Source organism: Pelobates fuscus, chromosome 4 (genome assembly GCF_036172605.1).
Source record: "Pelobates fuscus isolate aPelFus1 chromosome 4, aPelFus1.pri, whole genome shotgun sequence".
Classification (NCBI taxonomy): Eukaryota; Metazoa; Chordata; class Amphibia; order Anura; family Pelobatidae; genus Pelobates; species Pelobates fuscus.
Window position 1 is genome coordinate 323,555,159 of NC_086320.1, and position 19,695 is coordinate 323,574,853.

At 41.7% G+C, this 19,695-nt stretch overlaps 1 protein-coding gene across 3 annotated transcripts in view; it reads left to right on the forward strand.

The window, feature by feature from the left end:
* The window catches only part of HYCC1 (hyccin PI4KA lipid kinase complex subunit 1), a 123,573-nt gene that overhangs the window by 83,710 nt on the left and 20,168 nt on the right, over positions 1 to 19,695 (forward strand). For all 3 annotated transcript variants that reach the window (XM_063452381.1, XM_063452380.1, XM_063452379.1), the window contains exons 5-7: positions 2,815 to 2,895; positions 4,013 to 4,128; positions 5,944 to 6,039. In XM_063452381.1, coding sequence (XP_063308451.1) covers positions 2,815 to 2,895; positions 4,013 to 4,128; positions 5,944 to 6,039 — 293 coding nt within the window. The remainder of the gene's footprint in view (positions 1 to 2,814; positions 2,896 to 4,012; positions 4,129 to 5,943; positions 6,040 to 19,695) is intronic.

A 19,695-nucleotide genomic window follows, 5' to 3' on the forward strand; every position in this document is an offset into this window, starting at 1 on the left:
TCAAAAAAAGAAATCTGCAATGTACGTGCAGCAAAGTTGTCTGCTTTTTTAAAATTAAATATTCTATATTTATTACTGAAAATATAGTATTATGATTGAGATAAAGTAAAACAAAATCTGTATTTCTTTATTAAACCGTGTAGTGATGGTGGTCAAAGATAGTTTACACATGAAATGGAGGACATCAGAGGCAGTGCTGCAACATTTTCCATTTTTTTACATAAATCACATTTCAATAACAGGACAACGGCTCTCATTTTACTGACACTCAAAGCTCCGTGAATAAACACCGGAGGTACAAACAGAACTTGTACACTCTAAAGCACCGTCTCTGTTGTGTAAACGGTGCTCAGACTATTATTTGTTGAATCTTCTTCATTCTGTTAAAGGTCTTCAGCATTCATCAGCATAATATAATCTATTTTAGATCTATGACTGCAATTGGTAATGGTAATCAAAAAAGAAAAACTATAATGTGGTGATTATCAAATTACACTAGTGAATTTGCTTAATACATACCCGCAGATGCTCTGATCTGAAAGAGGCACTCTACCGCTGGTTGAGAAAGGTTAGGGTTTTGCTATAAGTCAACCAGAGACACCCTTTTAGAAGGGAATGCTAAAATTGCATTTTATGGCCATTGTTATATCACCAGATCCTCACAGTATTATTTCAGTAAACACAGTACATCAAGCATCAGCTAATTGTAGTATAATGTGGGAATCCCAGTATTCCTGATACATTTTCTATAAAGTAAGAGTGAAGAATACAGGCATGCCTATTAAGTCAATGTGAAGACACAAGTATTCTTTCATTGCCTATTTCAAACAGAAATTGCTAGTCAAGTATGCAATTATCCATATTATTGCTTTTCCTGGGGTTAGATTGTTGTGAGATGAAGTGCTCACAGCAGGGTGCGATAAGTATATGTTGGGATTTAATGATTGGGTTGTCCTTTTGATGCTCCTCATTATGTCAGGTTTGTCCAGAATCTGTCCATGAGTAAGCTCCCAGTCTATATGTTGTCCGGCTTCTGTGACCTCTTCATATTTAATATAAATATTTAATTATAATTTAATGGTTGACTTTCTCTTCCAGGACATGTTGAGTTTGTGTTTTGGAATTTTCTTTTCTTCTTTATACCCTCATGTAGCAAAAGTAGAAAGAGAGCAAGTCTAGTAAACAACACAATTCAAAATGAAAAGGCAGGAATGGTGTTTAGTGTGATATATTGATGACATATCCATAATGGACCATAAAAAGAGTAACAGCTGGGATATTGGCTGGATAAGGTTCATACTACACATAGCAAGCAAAATAGAGATATGTGCATTGTAATCCAAAAACTTTCGTTCGAGTTTTACGAAAGAAACAGACACATCATTTTGTGCACAAATAGCAGCATTATTCCCCTCCAGTGTGTACTGTAACCCACTGAATTTGCATTTTCTTTAAGGCAAAGATATAATCCCTAGAGACAAGAATAGCTTTGCAAATTTAAGTCAATACTACATGCAATACATTAGCTTTGTGAGATGATTAAGGTATGTTAGAGTATGCTTATAGACTATCAATTTTAAGATCTCTCCGATCAGTGATTACTCTCAAAGGTCTTTATGAAAAATAGATATCCAAAGGTTTACTGATAAGTGAAAAACATGAATGCAGATCAATCAAGCTTGTTGTTCTAGTTGTACATCTTACTGTATTGTACGTGGCACTACATCACCATAAAAGTGCTCAACCCTGTAAAAAGCACACTGCTAGGGGATTTCGCTGCCTGTGTTCCTGTTGATTTATTTATGTATGTATTTATTTATTTTTAGCTCTATCATTAACTACTCCTATACATCCTTCACGTCTTGATGCTGGTGTTCCTTTTCTTTACCCTCCTAACACAAGACATATCTAGATATGAAATGCCTTTTGCCAATGAAAGATGGGGGCTTCACAATTAAATGGTGCAAAGTATAACGAAAACATGATTTTCTTTTTGAAATGTTTCTTCTATGGACATGGACATGGATATAGACGAATAATGAATACCTTAAAATGACCATTTCACACAAAGCATAATATGGATGGACTTATAAAACATATAACTATGAGTTTTGGTGTATGATTTAAATTATCAGTAATATTATTTATCTATAGCACCAACATATTTTACAGCAATTTATAAATTGGTAATCTATAGCTGCAAACTATTGAAAAATAAAATGAAGTTGACAGAGTCCACATGGAAAGGGGGTGGGGGGAGGGAGGTCGTACAAACTTACTGTCTATGAATTTAAATGTAGGAAATGGTGTGAATTCTAACGCTATACCCAAATCATTGTTTCCCCAACAATCCCTGCAACTCTGTGTAACGTGCTCCTGGGTAAATACGATCTGTAAATGGGGCAGGTGGGAAAGCCAATATCAAAAAAATATAAATGGGCACATATTTATTCACATCCTGTCCCTTATTTCATCTGGAGCAAGTCCAGCATACCGAACACATGAATCTTACATCTCTGTTAACCCGTGGAAGGCATCAGATGATAATCTTAAAACTAGCTAATTTTTAAAATAATATAATAATGACTAAGGGTAGAGTCTGCTTTCAGCTTTGTACATTAAAATGATAATACAACTATTCTTTGTTTCCACCACATCCATACCTGGTTAAGATGTTATATGTAAACATGTGTTTTGAAAACTTGGAAAAAAACACCCATTACATTTGTGTTTTGCCAACTCAAATGGCAATGCAGCCTTGAAATAGCAAACCATGAAAGTGTAATTAAAATGCATTAAAATCTTCCTTTCTAGGAGATAATGGATGAAGAAGGACGCAGCAAGGTATTGGCCTTCACAATCCCATCATTATCTAAGCCATCAGTCTACCACGAGGTGGGTATATGTTCTAGAGCTGGCACAGTTGTTGAGATTGCATCTAGTTTCTATTTTCTGCACACCCCAATACTGCACATTTTCTCCAATTTCGAGTTAGGTTTGTTGAGAGCAGAGCATATTGGTTATTGTGTATATATGGATGTATTGTGTAAAAGGCATGGACATGAAATCCATACTAAGGAAACAATTTGCTTGTTCTCATGGAACAAGGATGATGTCGGATGATTTAAAAAAAAAAAAAAAAAAGTGAAATTTCATGCTCTCCTTTTTCATCCTTTCAGTTCCTCCCACCCTTATTTATATATTATTATCTGCATATTCTAGATACAAGACAAATCGAAGTAATATCAGTCTGCTAAAGCATTTAATAGCTGAACCTTTTGCTATATTCTGTGGAAAAACTTGCTCTGCAAGTGATTTTGATGAACTTGTCAAAATAGGTGCATTAATTCAACTCCAGATATATCTACAGTTGAATATGAAACCGGTTTAAATACAACAGCTCTAGTACACTTGTCTGTAATGTGAACACGGCAAAACTATAGCATAGAAACTTGGTTTTAAAGGTCATTTTAGCATAGTCACCTTTATTTCTCCCCGATGCCCGATCCTCCTCCCGTGATGTTGTTCCATCTTACTGGAGGGAATGGGACATCCAGAACAATGCAATGAGGGGGACGACTTGAGGTGGCACAGAGCTGTAGCATCATTGGTCATCTGTCGCCAGCATGGAATTCCAGAACTCCTTGCTAAGGGCAGGCTAAGGATGCTGCTGGAGGTGGAGCTACACCTCTGGCAGCCATGCACTTTATGTTTATGTGGACTCTAGACTAGTGTTCCCCAACCCAGTCCTGGTGGACAATCAACAGTCCAGGTTTTATTCCAATGGAGATACTGACAAAACCTGGACTGTTGGCTGTCCATGAGGAGTCAGTTGGGGAGCACTGTTCTAGATACCATGGCTACTTCAAATCACTGAAGTGGTCTTGTTGCTTGGACTAAACACTTTAAATGTAAATTTTGCAATTACATAATTTAAATATATCCAGAATGTATTTATTAATTTTTTTGTTATGCCAATTGTTTAAAATATACATGCACCTTATGTCTGCAGCCTTCCAGCATTGGTTCCATGGCACTTACAGAAGGTGCTTTGTCTCAGCATGGTTTGAGCAGGGTTATCTACAGTGGGCCTCACCCTCAGAGGGAGATGTTGACCGCTCAAAACAGGTAATGTTTTGTTAATTATGCAATGTATAGTTTCTTTGTGTAATTGACATGTTACTCAAAATCAATAGTGCCTTATATATTTTTTATTTGGGTTTTATTGGTGCAATGTCCCCATTGCGTAGTTACTTCTGCCGCCATTTAATTTTATTGTTTAGGACTGCTATCATGCCATCTGAATTTTAGAAGAAAGACATATCTGTCACCTTCCAATAAGCTTTTCTAGCGAAATCCTTCATTAGTCACATAGGGATCGTAAAGGAGGCCAAGCAAATTTAAGTTCCCAAGGCACCTGTTCAATCCCTAGGCGCATTATAAAGGTTTCATTATGCTTAATTCTGTTACACTTGCATTCACCCCAACGCTGTAGTTGCATACATTTTAACTAAATCACTAGAATGTTTTTTTAACTAAATCACTAGAAGGTTTTCGGCTTTAACCCCTTAAGGACCAAACTTCTGGAATAAAAGGGAATCATGACATGTCACACATGTCATGTGTCCTTAAGGGGTTAAATGCAACTAAATTTGTTCTCAACTCGAAACGTAGAAAATAATTGTTACAAATATATAACAAGAACATCTTTAGGCTAATTCTTGCAGACAGGTTTTTCAAAATGACATCATTATGTCACTTTGAAGTCTTGACAGATAAATTCTACATGTTTAAACTTTAAAGGAAAACGTTCCTTTATGTATTTTTTTTTTTAGAAAATAAGGTTGCATGTTTTTTAGTCTCTGCGTTATTGTTAGTGCATACATTAGATTTAATGGATGGCAGCCATCTTTAAGTCTAGTTTGAAAGTCCTTCTTTCTCCAAGACCATGTGCAATGTGAACACCTGAAAAAAAGCACATAAGATGTCTCACCTCACCCTATGCTCCTTTGCAACATTGTCCTTACAGAGGTGGATGTTACACTTAAGTAACACGCACCTCTGGTTCGCCCCCCACTCCTCAACCAGTCTTCATTGTTTCGCCCTCCTTGGGGACATGTCTTCGGTGACACCAACACATTTGCTTCATTGTTATGTTAGTTGATGAGTGGAGTGACCTCAGTCACTCGATTCCTATACTTCCTAGTATCCGCTATCCGTGTCGCCTAGGGAGTATAATAGCAACCACAGTGTCTGCACTATGGTTGCTATGAGTGTATAGCAGAATGACCAAAAATCTCTCTCTTTAAATAGGTTTTACTCACAATCTATACATTTTACTACCAAAACTGCTAGTAGAATGTAGATATGACATTTGTTAGTCGTTAAAAAGAGGAAAAAGTAGTTTTGTGCACGTTAAACCATTTAAAAACGGAATGGAAGGACCAGGGAACTCCAGACACTACAATCACTCGAACTATGTTAAGCAGTTAGTGTCTAGTGTCCCTTTTAAGATAGCTGACCCCATGGAGAAACATGATACAGGCACTGAAAATATGTATTTACTTACATTATCATTACACAATTTGGAATGCATGCTGTTTATTTTCCCCCTTTTAAATAATACTAAAAAACAAACACTGTTTTCCTCTAAGGAAATTACTTGTTTATCTACTGATTTTGCTGCTAAGAAGGATAAACATTTCTTTTAACCCCTTAAGGACACATGACGTGTGTGACACGTCATAATTCCCTTTTATTCCAGAAGTTTGGTCCTTAAGGGGTTAAATAAAGTTCTAATTTATATAAAAGAAAATTATTTTCTGAATGAATAAAATCACCAAATTTTGGTTTTAATTATTTTCTTCTACTTTAGTCCAACTTAAATATATGGTGCATCTGTTACATTTTTTCTTGTTTTTTTAAATTGTTTCTTTCTTTTAGGTTTGAAGTGTTGACATTTCTCTTACTTTGTTATAACTCTGCGTTGAACTTCATGCCAACAGTATCCCTTCGATCACTGTGTCATATGTGCTCAAGGTAAATTGTCATACACACTGTTCTTTCAGATCTTTGGCTAGAGTAATAATCATTTTTAGGTATTTTATCATTTTATATGAAATGTAAGGTTTATAAATTTCTTCATATCAACCTAGAACAGGGGTTGGCAACCTTCAGCACCCCACACGTTGTGGACTACTCCCCTGATGCTTTGGGTTAATATATTTGGTCAAACGTTAATTTCACCAGGAACCATTTCCCTTTTCTCATGTGAACCTAGGGAGTATTTTAACTTTACCGTGAAAGTATTTTCTCTCCAGTTCTGGCAAAATAAAGTTACACTCCATAACCTTAAAGACATGGTTTATGTGTGAAGAGTGTGTCCACTTTTACAATTTAATATTCTTACACCCCTCTGGCTGTCAATCAGACAATAGGTCATTTTACTTCCTGATAATTTTTTTTTAGGATTGGAGCCTAGCTCAAGAGGCAGCAATTGCCCAGAGCACCTGCTTTGGAAAGGCTTCTCATTGAGCTGCATTGGGTAGTTAGAGATTGGACAGTCGCAGAAAGTCTGGGCGGGGTTAGAAGGGGAGGGCTTGCAAAGAATGCAGACAAGAGACGTGCAGCTTTTGCAAGCTGTTTTATATATACCCCAATACAAAATGCATAATAATTGCATGTATGTTTTCGTTGGGGATATATCTACACATTTTTTTTTTTTTTTTTTTTGGAGCAATGGAGTGCCCCTTTAATATATATATTGCATTGGTCATATTTCATGCAACAAAGGAAGACAAATAGTGTGGGAGGATTTGTCCAAGACTTCACTGTTAAATAAAGGCCAAGAACAAATGCAAATACAGGAACATACTGTCATCGATCTGTTCAAGGATGTTCCTGCATTTGTGTACACAGTCATTTTTCACTTTCTATTGTATGTAAATCAGGTTTGCCCTGCTTCACACAATGCAAACACCTGTGTGTTAGAACTCAAGTATCTATTCCGTGTAGCCATTTCTGTTTAGTTTATCAAATATGTTTGTTACAAAGCAAGTCTTTGTGGAGATCGAGCGTTTAAATATGTTAATGTGTGTATTGGATTTACTTTGGTTTTACAGTGTGTCAATATATTTACTACTGGGGGGTACTTTAATAATGTGATGTCCTACTGCTTGGTTTTACAGCACTGTAGGCAAACCGATCTGCTGCAGAGCTTGAAGCACTTCTTCTGAAGGCAGACTAAGCATTATGGGAAATGTAGTTTCCTAGCAGTGCCAAGATTAGTGATATTTGAGGCACACAAAATAATAGCATATTAACAAAGAAATGTTAATGGAGCCTTACATCTACTGACTCATCAGCACTCCTACCATCATTTAGTATGGAGACACATTCCTGGTTGTCTGATTAAAGTAGGGACATCTCTGTTTTGTCTTACTTACTTTCAATGCTCTCAGGGAGAAATCAAATGCACCAGGTGTGACTTTGTATCTGGCTGCACGTCTCTTGTCTGCAGTCTTTGCAAGCCTACCTTCTAACCCCTGTCCAACCACTAACTACCCAATGAGAAACCTTTCCAAAGCAGGTGCTCTGGGCAATTGCTTCTTCTTGAGCTAGGCTCCAATGAGCTAAACAATCAGGAAGTAACAGGACCTATTGTCTGATTGACTCCGTATCTGTTCACTTCCATAGCACATCTGGTGATATCAGAAACACAGAGAAGTCTGATACCTTACCCTCTAACAGGCAGGGTTAGTTTACCACAGGCTACTAGAATACATAGATTTTGGTTCCCCATTCACATCACCATTCCACTCCTGATTTAAAAAGGAAATGTCTATGTGCATATTTGTAATTGCAATATAAATTTTTTTTTTTTTTTTTTTTAAATAAATAAAATGTGTAAGTTTCCTAAAAGATTTTCTCTTCTGCAATCCACCCATTTTTGTTCAGCATAAGTTTCCATGTTTAGGCTGGCCAGTGTCTTCTCAAATGCTTCTCATTGAGAAGCATTGTGGACACAATGAGCAAATGTGAAAGTTATGAAAGCATTAATGAAAATAGATATTGGGAAAAAATGAAATAATATAGCATTAACATTAGGAACACTCCAAGCACCATAACCAGTTTGGCGCGCTGTATTAGTTATGACGCTATTAGTGTAGTTTTAGAACGGTTTGACTTTTTACCAGTTGTCTGTCCCCACCTCCATCACTAGCAACCATGATAGTGGGAGCTCCTATGCATGATCTTTATTCCAGGGCTAGCCTCATGACAGAGTGTCAGCTGAATGAGTTTTAGTCTGTGAGCTAAGCACTGCAGGGCGTCACTCAGACAGAGAACTTCTTTCTCTCTGCCTTTGGTAGTGGAGGACAGTGATACCTGGCAGACCCATGGTAACAATGGTGTGATTACCAACAACAAGGGTGTCTTAGAATTCCTTGCACCATAACCACTACACCATAGCCACTGCAGTTAAGTGTGGTTGTTATATTGTTTGGTGTATTCCTTTAAATAATTAATTGATCTTTTCAAAGTTGTATGAATTAATGGAATGTTCGCATTGTACTTCTTTGTTTCTGGTATCTTTCTGAAGCTTTGATTTATTTACCTAATCGCACACAACTGGCTCTAGAAAGCAATTAACAGTGCAGGAGATTATAACTATAAAAAAAAATAAAAAAAATGCATTCGGTACTGATTGAAGAAAGGGACCAAATAAAATAATTTTTTTCGTCTTTAAAGTCTGGCTGTGGTTCACAGACTGCGGTGGTGTGGTTAGAGCTGCATACATACAGTGGTTTAACTCCTAACTGGCAGAGAAGTGACCATAGCTCTTGGCACGGGGTGTGCCTAGGCACATGCTAATGTGGCCCTACATTTGCAGCAGTGAGATCAAAAGATCTCCTTAACTGGCCCTGGGCCCCCTCAGTGTTGCGAGGGGGCTTCTGGTCTACGCCTTTTGTCGGTGCAGATCAATGTGTTTAATTCCTCGTGGTCCCAGACTGGAAGTAGCCTTTACAGTTACCTTGTGGTGCAGATCACAAGTTGCTCCCACTGCATCACATGCCCCGCTGGGTCAAAGGGGTTCAGGGCCATGAACATTACCCCATTTGGCCACCAGGGGTCAGAACTATGGCAACTAGGCAATCGAGGTCATAGCCACAGCTACACATAAATAATTTACTGCCAGACAAATAACTCACAGCTACCACACTTCCAGCCACCTGCAGTCATTCCATACACACATTGTTCACACACCTCACTGTTTTTGGTTTGTTGGATAAAAAAAAAAAAAAAAAAACCTGATACATGTGAGTATTTAAAGGTCCACTCCTAGCACCATGACCTCTACAGCCCTCAAGCAACCCAGGCCGGAGTCTCTCTTATCCAGGGAAAGTATGTAGTAGAGGTATTAGAAGGAGACCGTTCAGAGTAGCACCTTGATATATCCTCCGATGGTATATGCCACAAAAACAAAAGAACAGGGTAGTGTAGCATGTAATACAACTGAAAATGAAGGAGAAAAAAAAGAGATGCACTTACAGGAAATGGAGCTAAAGAGCCCCTTCTTTGCACAGTGTAGAGTGGTATGATATGTAGGTGATGTGGTGTTGGTTTAGGAACAAAATATGGTTTTGCTTACTCCATAGCGTTCTGGTGGTACACTCCCCACCTAGGAGAACTAAATACAGGGAATTCATGTTCCAAAAGTTAAACAGGTTTGTCCAGGGTAGAAAATTACTGTATTAAATGTATTAACGTTAAAGGTGTCTTTAGTCCTGTATTTGAGGTGGTTGTGTTTCCTTTTTGACAGTTTAGTGGTGCAGATATTTCTGTTGTTGGTGTAATACTCTGAGCAGAGCCCTTGTTCTTGATGTGACTACATAAGAAGGTAGGCTCACTGTAATCTCTTTAGCTCCATTTCCTGTAAGTGCATCTTTGTCCCCTTCACTTCCAGTTGTATTACATACTACACTATATACCTTCTCCCCCCCTGTCTTCGTCCTCCTTTTTTGTTGCATATAGCATGGGATGATATATCAAGGTGCTGCTCCCAACTCCTTCCTTCTACGTCCTTTAATAAATATTCCCCTTATCCCTCGCCTTGGGTGCAAATAGAAGCTTCATACACTGAGGGATATGAAATCACAGCAATAGCAGGGATAAACAAACAATATCGGAGAAAATTCAAACATATGTGCCCCACAACATCTCTAACACTGAAAGAATGGGACAAATATGTGCAAACCATCAACCTAAAGGATAAGATACTCTCATTCATGTTGCTCCGCTCCTTCAAACTACTAATACCACATATAAACATCAGAGGATGGACCGACAAGGGTCTGCTTTATATTCACCAACTGGTGGAAGGTAATGAACCCATCCACTTTCAGATACTACAGCAGACATATAACCTTCCAATCACAGCAGTATTCACATACAGACAGATAAGTTCATGGATCAGGAAACATAGAGAGACAATACACACACCAAACACAACTGACAACATGCGGACACTAGAACAAATGTGCAAAACCACGAAGATAACATCGGGCATTATGTCCAAAATATACCATAGCTACCAACATCCCATAGAGTTACGCCAAATGAACTTCATAAGGAAGTGGGAAAAAGACCTAGGCAGACAACTACCGGATGTAGAGTGGCACCGAAACTTTGTTGCAAATAAACAATTCTCTCTATGCACATCCCAGATAGAGATGTCTAGAAAAATAATGTATAGATGGCACTTAGTCCCTACTAAACTGAAGCTCGTAGACCCAAAACAATCAGGCGCATGCTGGAGATGCGGGTATGTCATGGGAGACATCTGGCACATGTGGTGGAGATGTCCTGACATCATAACATTATGGGAATCTACTAAAAAACTTATACAAAATGTAGGACACATAGATATCCCACTCTCACCAGAAATATTCCTATTACAACATGTCCCAACGAAGCTGCCAAAAGCCCACAAGTACCTTATATTCCATATAGTTCTAACAGTTATCACAGTCATAGCCAAGGCATGGCTCCAAAAAGAAGCACCATCGATAGAAACATGTATAGAACAACTAGATACAATTCAAATTTATGAATGCAAAACCAAGGCATATCGAGCTCCACAAAAATTATAGGTGGAGGCATAGAAAATGTGGGATAGAAAATGTGGCAGAACCACCCAGAAGAAAAGAATATAGACAAAGATATAGATTTGTCAAACCATACCAATCTAGGGCATTACACATAGATGAAAGAGGCTACGCTATTATAAGTAAACATAAGTAAAAGTAGTCAAAGGCAACCCGGTAACCAAGTAAAAAAATAAATAAATAAATATTCCCCTTATACTTGGTAAAGAAAATTAAATCCTAAACTAGAAAGAACTCCCAGGTGCACACGGTAATGAAATATGATCTGCATTCCTTTGGCAGTGCACTGGAAGGAAGTGAACTATGCATCAATACTAGGTGGTTTTGGTGCTTAGACTGCATCTTTAAAGCAACAGCTGACTAGCATTCTAAGCAATGAGTATATATGGTGCCCCTGGTGATGTTTGCAAGTGGTTGTAAGGTGCTCAGAATGTTCTGTTGGCATTGGTGGAAATAGAGTAGTTGGGTATTGAGTCTGTGTATAGAAGGCTTGAGTTGCACAGGTCTTGCGGTTGGAGGTTACAAGGATTTATGTTGCACCATGACTCAATCTATTGCAGGATCATCTACACAGAAACATGTAAGTTTTTTTTATGTGCAAAAATCAGATCCAGTGCTCTTCGTCCTTTGTTGTCACCCATTGTAAAGCTTGCAAGGCACTCTAGGCACTTGCCTGCCTCTTCTGTCGATCTCCACTGAACATCCAGGAAGTAACAGGAACAGTTGTGTGATTGACACACCTTTTATATATTATATTTAGTTGTATTCAGATATAGTCTACTTTTGATGAACATTTGAAATGGTTCAGGTTGGATAAGCACAGCTATAAGTACAAACCTATAGAGATACAGCAAACCTATAGCAAGGGGTATGTGGATAAGCACGATGTTTTAAAAAAACAAAAACAAACTCGTCAGCTTGTTTACATTTATATGTGTTTTAAAATCTGTTTTTGCACATACAAGCTGCAAGTTTTGCTTTACTTTCTAAATGCCATCTAAGTGGCAGTGAGCGCTGTGCTTTAACAATTGCTGACCAGGGAATATTGATCATCTAACTAATTAAATGCCAAGTTGGTCGATGATTCCAGCTGTACGAGAAATCCCATCCAAATCCCTATCGAGTAGCTCTTTGCAGTGAGTTCATCACTACCAGCTACATCTTTATAAAAAGGTAAACAAACAGTAGATAATAAGGAACTGTGGAAAGTCAGAAATAGTGTTTACTTTACTCTGTCTGTATGTACAGCTTGTACTGAGATTTGTCCTACACTGAACTAGTCCACTTCTGTTGGCCTTTTATAGGCATTCAGGCCACAATGAGGGTAATTGCTGTTTAGCAGTATTACCACTGAAATAAGAACTACTTTTAATCTTAATGAGTGGAGCCGAACTCTGTAGTAAAGAAATTGTGTCCTGTGTATTTCTTGGAAGCTATGGTCTAATCCAGGTCTGTCCAAAATAGAACATCATGTTCATCCAACCTCAAACATTTTAAGTGTTTATACAAAAAGCCAGGCGTTTGATTCTAGAATGCGTGTTCCGTGCTGTTAATGGGTTGTTGTTTTTTAAATGTCTCAGCAATATATTTTGAAGCTCTGACATTATTACAGCTGATACATATTTTATGGAAGAGCTACATTCTAAATGGCATACAACAAAAGGCATTTTTAAATCCATTTTATGTGGGTATGCGTTGCAAGTGCAATTATTTCCGAAATGTATGATCATATTTTTGAAAATGGTTTTACTGCAACAACAATAATTCTGTGGAAGTCCACAGTGTGTAGGAAAAACAAAATATGTTGGAAAATAGATATAAAAGTAGATTCATAGTATTAAAGGGTAGTGAAATACAATAAACAGAACAATGATCGGTAGTGGTTATGGTGCCAGCAGCCACCTCGCAGCTCCCACCGAATAGTCAAACTGTGTTTGGACATTTCTTGCCCCTTGTTCAAATATCACTAAAGTGAATTTGGCCACTAACTTGTTAGTGACATCATTTCTGACTGACTTTGGATGGATTTCATTGGTTGGAGATCAGTAATGGCAAAAGATTACCATTCAAGCTGTTGTGAACTCTGCATCCGAAAATGATCCCCCAGCCATTTAACGTATGGGAAGCCTAGTCCACCACAGTTGCAATGGTGTTGGTTTACAGAGTTACATATCTTATTTACAGAAGCAGTAACCCTATTTAAACCATATTAGACTGCTAAGCTGAGCAAGCACATGTAGCAGCAGCACAGGAAACTGTTATTTCACAGTTTCAGAAGTTAATGCTTTACATCTGTGTCATGTCTGATGTCTCTACAGTAAATGCAGTTACTGGACTGGGGCTTTGTATGGATAGTTTAAGGCAGTGTTCCGTGACATAAACTGGAAAACAAGAGTGGTTTTGTATCCTTAATAAATAAAGACTCATTACTAAAGACACTACACAGTGTTGTGGTAATAATCGTGTACACGGTAAAACGCAGTGTGCACCTGCTCAAAGCAACCTTGCGTCAGAAAATGAAAGGATTAAGTGCCATAACTATTTTACCTTACTGAGAACACTGTCAATACTTGAGATATATACTCTCTGTTCTTTTTGTGTATGTGGGGATGCGCCCCCTCACCCCCAGCTCTTCCTAGATTGCAATATCAATTTTGTCCAACTTGTACAGCAGGTGCCAGCAAACGCAACATGCTAACTGTGCCCACAATGGACAGGCTGCACAGATTACCCCGTAGCTCAGTGCTAATGGCAGCATCGTAGATTTATAAAACTGTGGCAGATGTATGCATGTCCCCTTTCTATAGAAACCAAATAAATATTTCAGGATTATGAACAGACCAGATAGGCAGCCAGATATCTCTGAAAGCTGTCTATCCATCTGGATTGCAGGCTGGATGTGAAGATCATCAAAACCTGTTGTTTAATGCTGCTCGTGGCTGGGTGAGTTAATCACACAGTGTGCTGCTGACCAGCTCTCAGCAATTCAACTCACTCCCTGATAATTTAGAAAGAAAAAACGGTTCTGGATTTAAGCTCTGTTGAGAATTTGTCTCATCAAATTACATGCCAGAAGTTGCTTGCCCTGCTAGACTAAAACGCGGTCAGATATACATGGGATATAATAGGATAGTGAAGTAGCAACTTGCTTAACGGCTTATGTGGATAGAACTAGGGATCGACCGATTATCGGTTTTACCAATATTATCGGCCGATATTCAGTTTTTTTGCCAATATAGATACCGATATAGCCGATAATACATACCATGACCGCCGGGCTCATTACAAGCCCGGCAGTCCTGTGGGGGCCGGCAGCAAGCTGTTACTTACCTTTCCTGCAGCTCCCCAATGTAAATCTCGCGAGTCCCGCGGCCGTCAGAACGTTGCCACGGGCTACCATGGCTGGAGGAGCTGCAGGAAAAGTAAGTAACAGCTTGCTGCTGGCCCCCACAGGACTGCCGGGCTTGTAATGAGCCCGGCGGTCATGGTATGTATTATCGGCAATATCGGTATCTATATTGGCAAAAATACTGAATATCGGGCGATAATATTGGTAAAACCGATAATCCCCCCCGTTGCTCAGCCAATGCCACTGGGCCACCAGGGATTAACATATCCCCCCTAACAAGCAGGGAGGGGGGAATAAAAAAAAAATATATATATATATATATAAAACATCAAAAATTAAATAAAAATAAAAAGTGCCCCCTTCCCATTTTACACAAATTACATCCCTTCACAAACACACACTCTGCATTCATTATATATACACACTACATACACACTGCACTTTACGCACACTACACACACTGCATTCACTTTACGCACACTACACACACTGCATTCACTATACGCACACTACACGCACACTGCATTCACTTTACGCACACTGCATTCACTATACGCACACTACACGCACACTGCATTCACTTTACGCACACTGCACGCACTTTACGCACACTACACGCACTTTACGCACACTACACGCACACTGCATTCACTTTACGCACACTGCATTCACTATACGCACACTACACGCACACTGCATTCACTATACGCACACTACACGCACACTGCATTCACTATACGCACACTACACGCACACTGCATTCACTATACGCACACTGCATTCACTTTACGCACACTGCATTCACTTTACGCACACTGCATTCACTTTACGCACACTGCATTCACTTTACGCACACTGCATTCACTTTACGCACACTGCATTCACTTTACGCACACTGCATTCACTTTACGCACACTGCATTCACTTTACGCACACTGCATTCACTTTACGCACACTGCATTCACTTTACGCACACTGCACGCACACTGCATTCACTTTACGCACTCTACATTCACTATATATACACACTCACTGCATTCACTATATACACACACACACACACACAGCTCCCCTGTCTAAACAGACTGCATCCACTACATGTGGCATGTATATTTTGTGCACTGACCTTTAGAAATAGTTTATTTTTTCAAAATGTTAAATGTACAGAATATCGGCAAGTTATCGGCTATCTGCCTTAAAGTTCACAGAGTATCGGTATCGGTATTTGCTCTAAAAAAAACAATATCGGTCGATCCCTAGATAGAACTCCAGTCAACCGCATCCAGGTATTTGCTGAGCTTGATAAACATTTTAGTCCATAATAACTTTATATAGCAAAGCACCATAATAATGGATACATAAATTGTAATGCTTAAAAACTGTACTTGAACTATTACATCTATAATTCTTTGTAATGCAATCACTTACACCTACCTACTGTAAATGGTGGACGTAATGGCATTTCAGAAGATGTGTAATATAGTAGCCGGTAAAGTGAGGTAATTTTCAAGTTTTAAGACTGGCAGGTTTACTACTTATAGGTTAAACTGTAAGCAGCAGAACCACTTCATCTTAACAAAGATTGTGAATAAACCATGCCCATTTTTTGAATAGCACTAGAGCAGTGATGGCGAACCTATGGCACGCGTGCCACAGGTGGCACGCCGGGCCCTCTCTGTGGGCACGCGGCCATAGGGTTGCCATCACTGCAGAGTAGGCGCCTGCCTGCCCGAAACTGCAGGCGCCTACTCTGCTTCCGTGTCGGCAGGACCGGAAGCAGGGGGGGAGGGATCGAGGAAGCAGCTCTCCTGTCCTCCCTCGAGCTGTGTGGAGCGTTGCCGCGCGTTACCATGGCAACGCTCCACACAGCATCGCGCGGGAGGACAGGAGAGCTGCAGGACCTGTCCTGTCCTGCATAACACCACCGGACCACCAGGGATGGCTGTGTTCCCCCCCTCCCCTTCACCAAAGGTAACAAGAAGGGAAGGGGGGATACTGATTTAATTACCTACCCCCCTTACCTACAGCACCCCCTACTCCCCTTACCAACAGACCCCTACCATAGCACCCCTACCCCCAGCACCCCTACTCCCACTACCCCCAGCACCCCTACTTCCACTACCCACAGCACCCATACCCCCCTTACCCACAGCATCCCTACTCCCAGCACCCCTACTCCCAGCACCCCTACTCCCAGCACCCCTACTCCCAGCACCCCTACTCCCACTACCCACAGCACCCCTACCCCAGCACCCCTACTCCCACTACCCACAGCACCCATACCCCCCTTACCCAGAGCATCCCTACCCCCAGCACCCCTACTCCCACTACCCCCAGCACCCCTACCCCCTTACCCCCAGCACCCCTACTTCCACTACCCACAGCACCCATACCCCCCTTACCCACAGCATCCCTACCCCCAGCACCCCTACTTCCACTACCCACAGCACCCCTACTCTCAGCACCCCTACTCCCAGCACCCCTACCCCAGCACCCCTACTCCCAGCACCCCTACTCCCACTACCCACAGCACCCATACCCCCCTTACCCACAGCATTCCTACCCCCAGCACCCCTACTCCCACTACCCACAGCACCCCTACTCCCCCTACACACAGCACCCCTACCCCCTTACCCACAGCACCCCTACCCACAGCACCCCTACCCCCTTACCCACAGCACCCCTACCCCCTTACCCCCAGCACCCCTACTTCCACTACCCACAGCACCCATACCCCCCTTACCCACAGCATCCCTACCCCCAGCACCCCTACTTCCCCTACTCTCAGCACCCCTACTCTCAGCACCCCTACCCCAGCACCCCTACTCCCACTACCCCCAGCACCCCTACTCCCACTACCCCCAGCACCCCTACTCCCACTACCCACAGCACCCATACCCCCCTTACCCACAGCATCCCTACCCCCAGCACCCCTACTCCCACTACCCACAGCACCCCTACTCCCACTACCCACAGCACCCCTACCTCCCTTACCCCCAGCACCCCTACTCCCCCTACACACAGCACCCCTACCCCCCTTACCCCCAGCACCCCTACCCCCTTACCCCCAGCACCCCTACCCCCTTACCCACAGCACCACTACCCCCAGCACCCCTACCCCACTTACCCCCAGCACCCCTACCCCACTTACCCACAGCACCCCTACCCCCCCTACCCCCCCACCCCTACACACAGCACCCCTACCCCCCCACCCCTACACACAGCACCCCCACCCCCTACACACAGCACCCCTACCCACAGCAGCCCCACAAACACAGCACCCTTTCCTCCCCCCACACACAGCACCCTTTCCTCCCCCCACACACAGCACCCTTTCCTCCCCCCACACACAGCACCCTTTCCTCCCCCCACACACAGCACCCTTTCCTCCCCCCACACACAGCACCCTTTCCTCCCCCCACACACAGCACCCTTTCCTCCCCCCACACACAGCACCCTTTCCTCCCCCCACACACAGCACCCTTTCCTCCCCCCACACACAGCACCCTTTCCTCCCCCCACACACAGCACCCTTTCCTCCCCCCACACACAGCACCCTTTCCTCCCCCCACACACAGCACCCTTTCCTCCCCCCACACACAGCACCCTTTCCTCCCCCCACACACAGCACCCTTTCCTCCCCCCACACACAGCACCCTTTCCTCCCCCCACACACAGCACCCTTTCCTCCCCCCACACACAGCACCCTTTCCTCCCCCCACACACAGCACCCTTTCCTCCCCCCACACACAGCACCCCTCCCCCCACACACACACAGCACCCCACCCCCACCCCCACACACAGCACCCCCACCCCCCACACACACAGCACCCCACCCCCCCCCCACACACAGCACCCCACCCCCCCCCACACACAACATTACACACAGACACATATACTGCATTGAGGGGTGCAGTGTATGTGTGTGTTCAGCAGTCTTTATGTATTCAGCAGTGTGTGTGTGTGTGTGTGTGTATTCAGCAGACTGCGTGCGTGTATTCAGCAGACTGCGTACTCAGCAGTGTGCGTGTATTTAGCGGACTGTGTGTGTATTTAGCAGTCTGTCTATGTCTCGGTGTGTGAATGTGTTCAGCAGTCTGTGTGTATGTATTGCATTTGTTGGAGATACTAATATAAGCTTAATTTATATCATTATTTAAAATTTGTATAATTTAACTCTATGTTGTGTTCTTCTTTTAAAACAAAAGTTGTTAACTGTACGAGTAGTTTTTTCTAAACGTAAACCTCAGTATTCAGGTTTAATTGTCGTGTTGGCACTTTGAGGGAAAAAAAGTTGGCATGTATTGCAGTTTGGGCACTCGGGCTCAAAAAGGTTCGCCATCACTGCACTAGAGGCTCTTCCTCATGAGATCATTGTAAATAAAGTGTTCACATTCGGCATCATCATAGCCAACATAATGCTGAATGCTCTCAATGCTTCTTATGGAAAAGTGCTGGATTCTGTTTTGGTGGATTCACTTGATTGATGGAGTACCCACACATGCACCATACACACCCAATGCTGGTCTGTGGGAAATTAATGGATTAGACCACAATTATCATTATTAATGATGACCTCACTGGGGGAGGAAGTGGTTACACCAAGAAGACTGACTGAACACATGAATATAGGTCAGTTTGTATAGCTTTTCTTTTTTTATTATTATTTTGGGGGAGGAGGGGGCTCTGCCTATTCGTACAGATAAAGGAGCTATAAAGGAGTTTGTCTTGAAATGTATTACTTGCTTAAAGTGGTTCATAATCCCCTTTAGTTACCGTTATTTTTGCCTCGCTTCGTCCCACTAATAAAGTGATTTTTTTTGGGGGGGGGGGGGACATTTTCCAGGTCAACTTGAAGGACATATAAACCCTTCCTGTAGGTAGGATGCCTGCTCTGTTTTGTTACTCTGGGACCATGTAGTACCCTATAGGTAGATTGTAGGTCATAATGCCTACAGTGTCTCAAATCTAGCACAGTCCAGGAGCTGAGCACTTACCCGTAATCAGGCTGTGTTTCTTGTTTTGTGTGTTTTATTTTCTATTTACAAATATTGATAAGTACACAATGGAATCGTACAATGAGATGACTCGCTGATGGGAGGGGGAGGGGGGGGGGGGGAAATCCCTTGAAAGAACACCCCAGCGATACCCTGCATACTAACCTGTCTTAAAATCACGAGA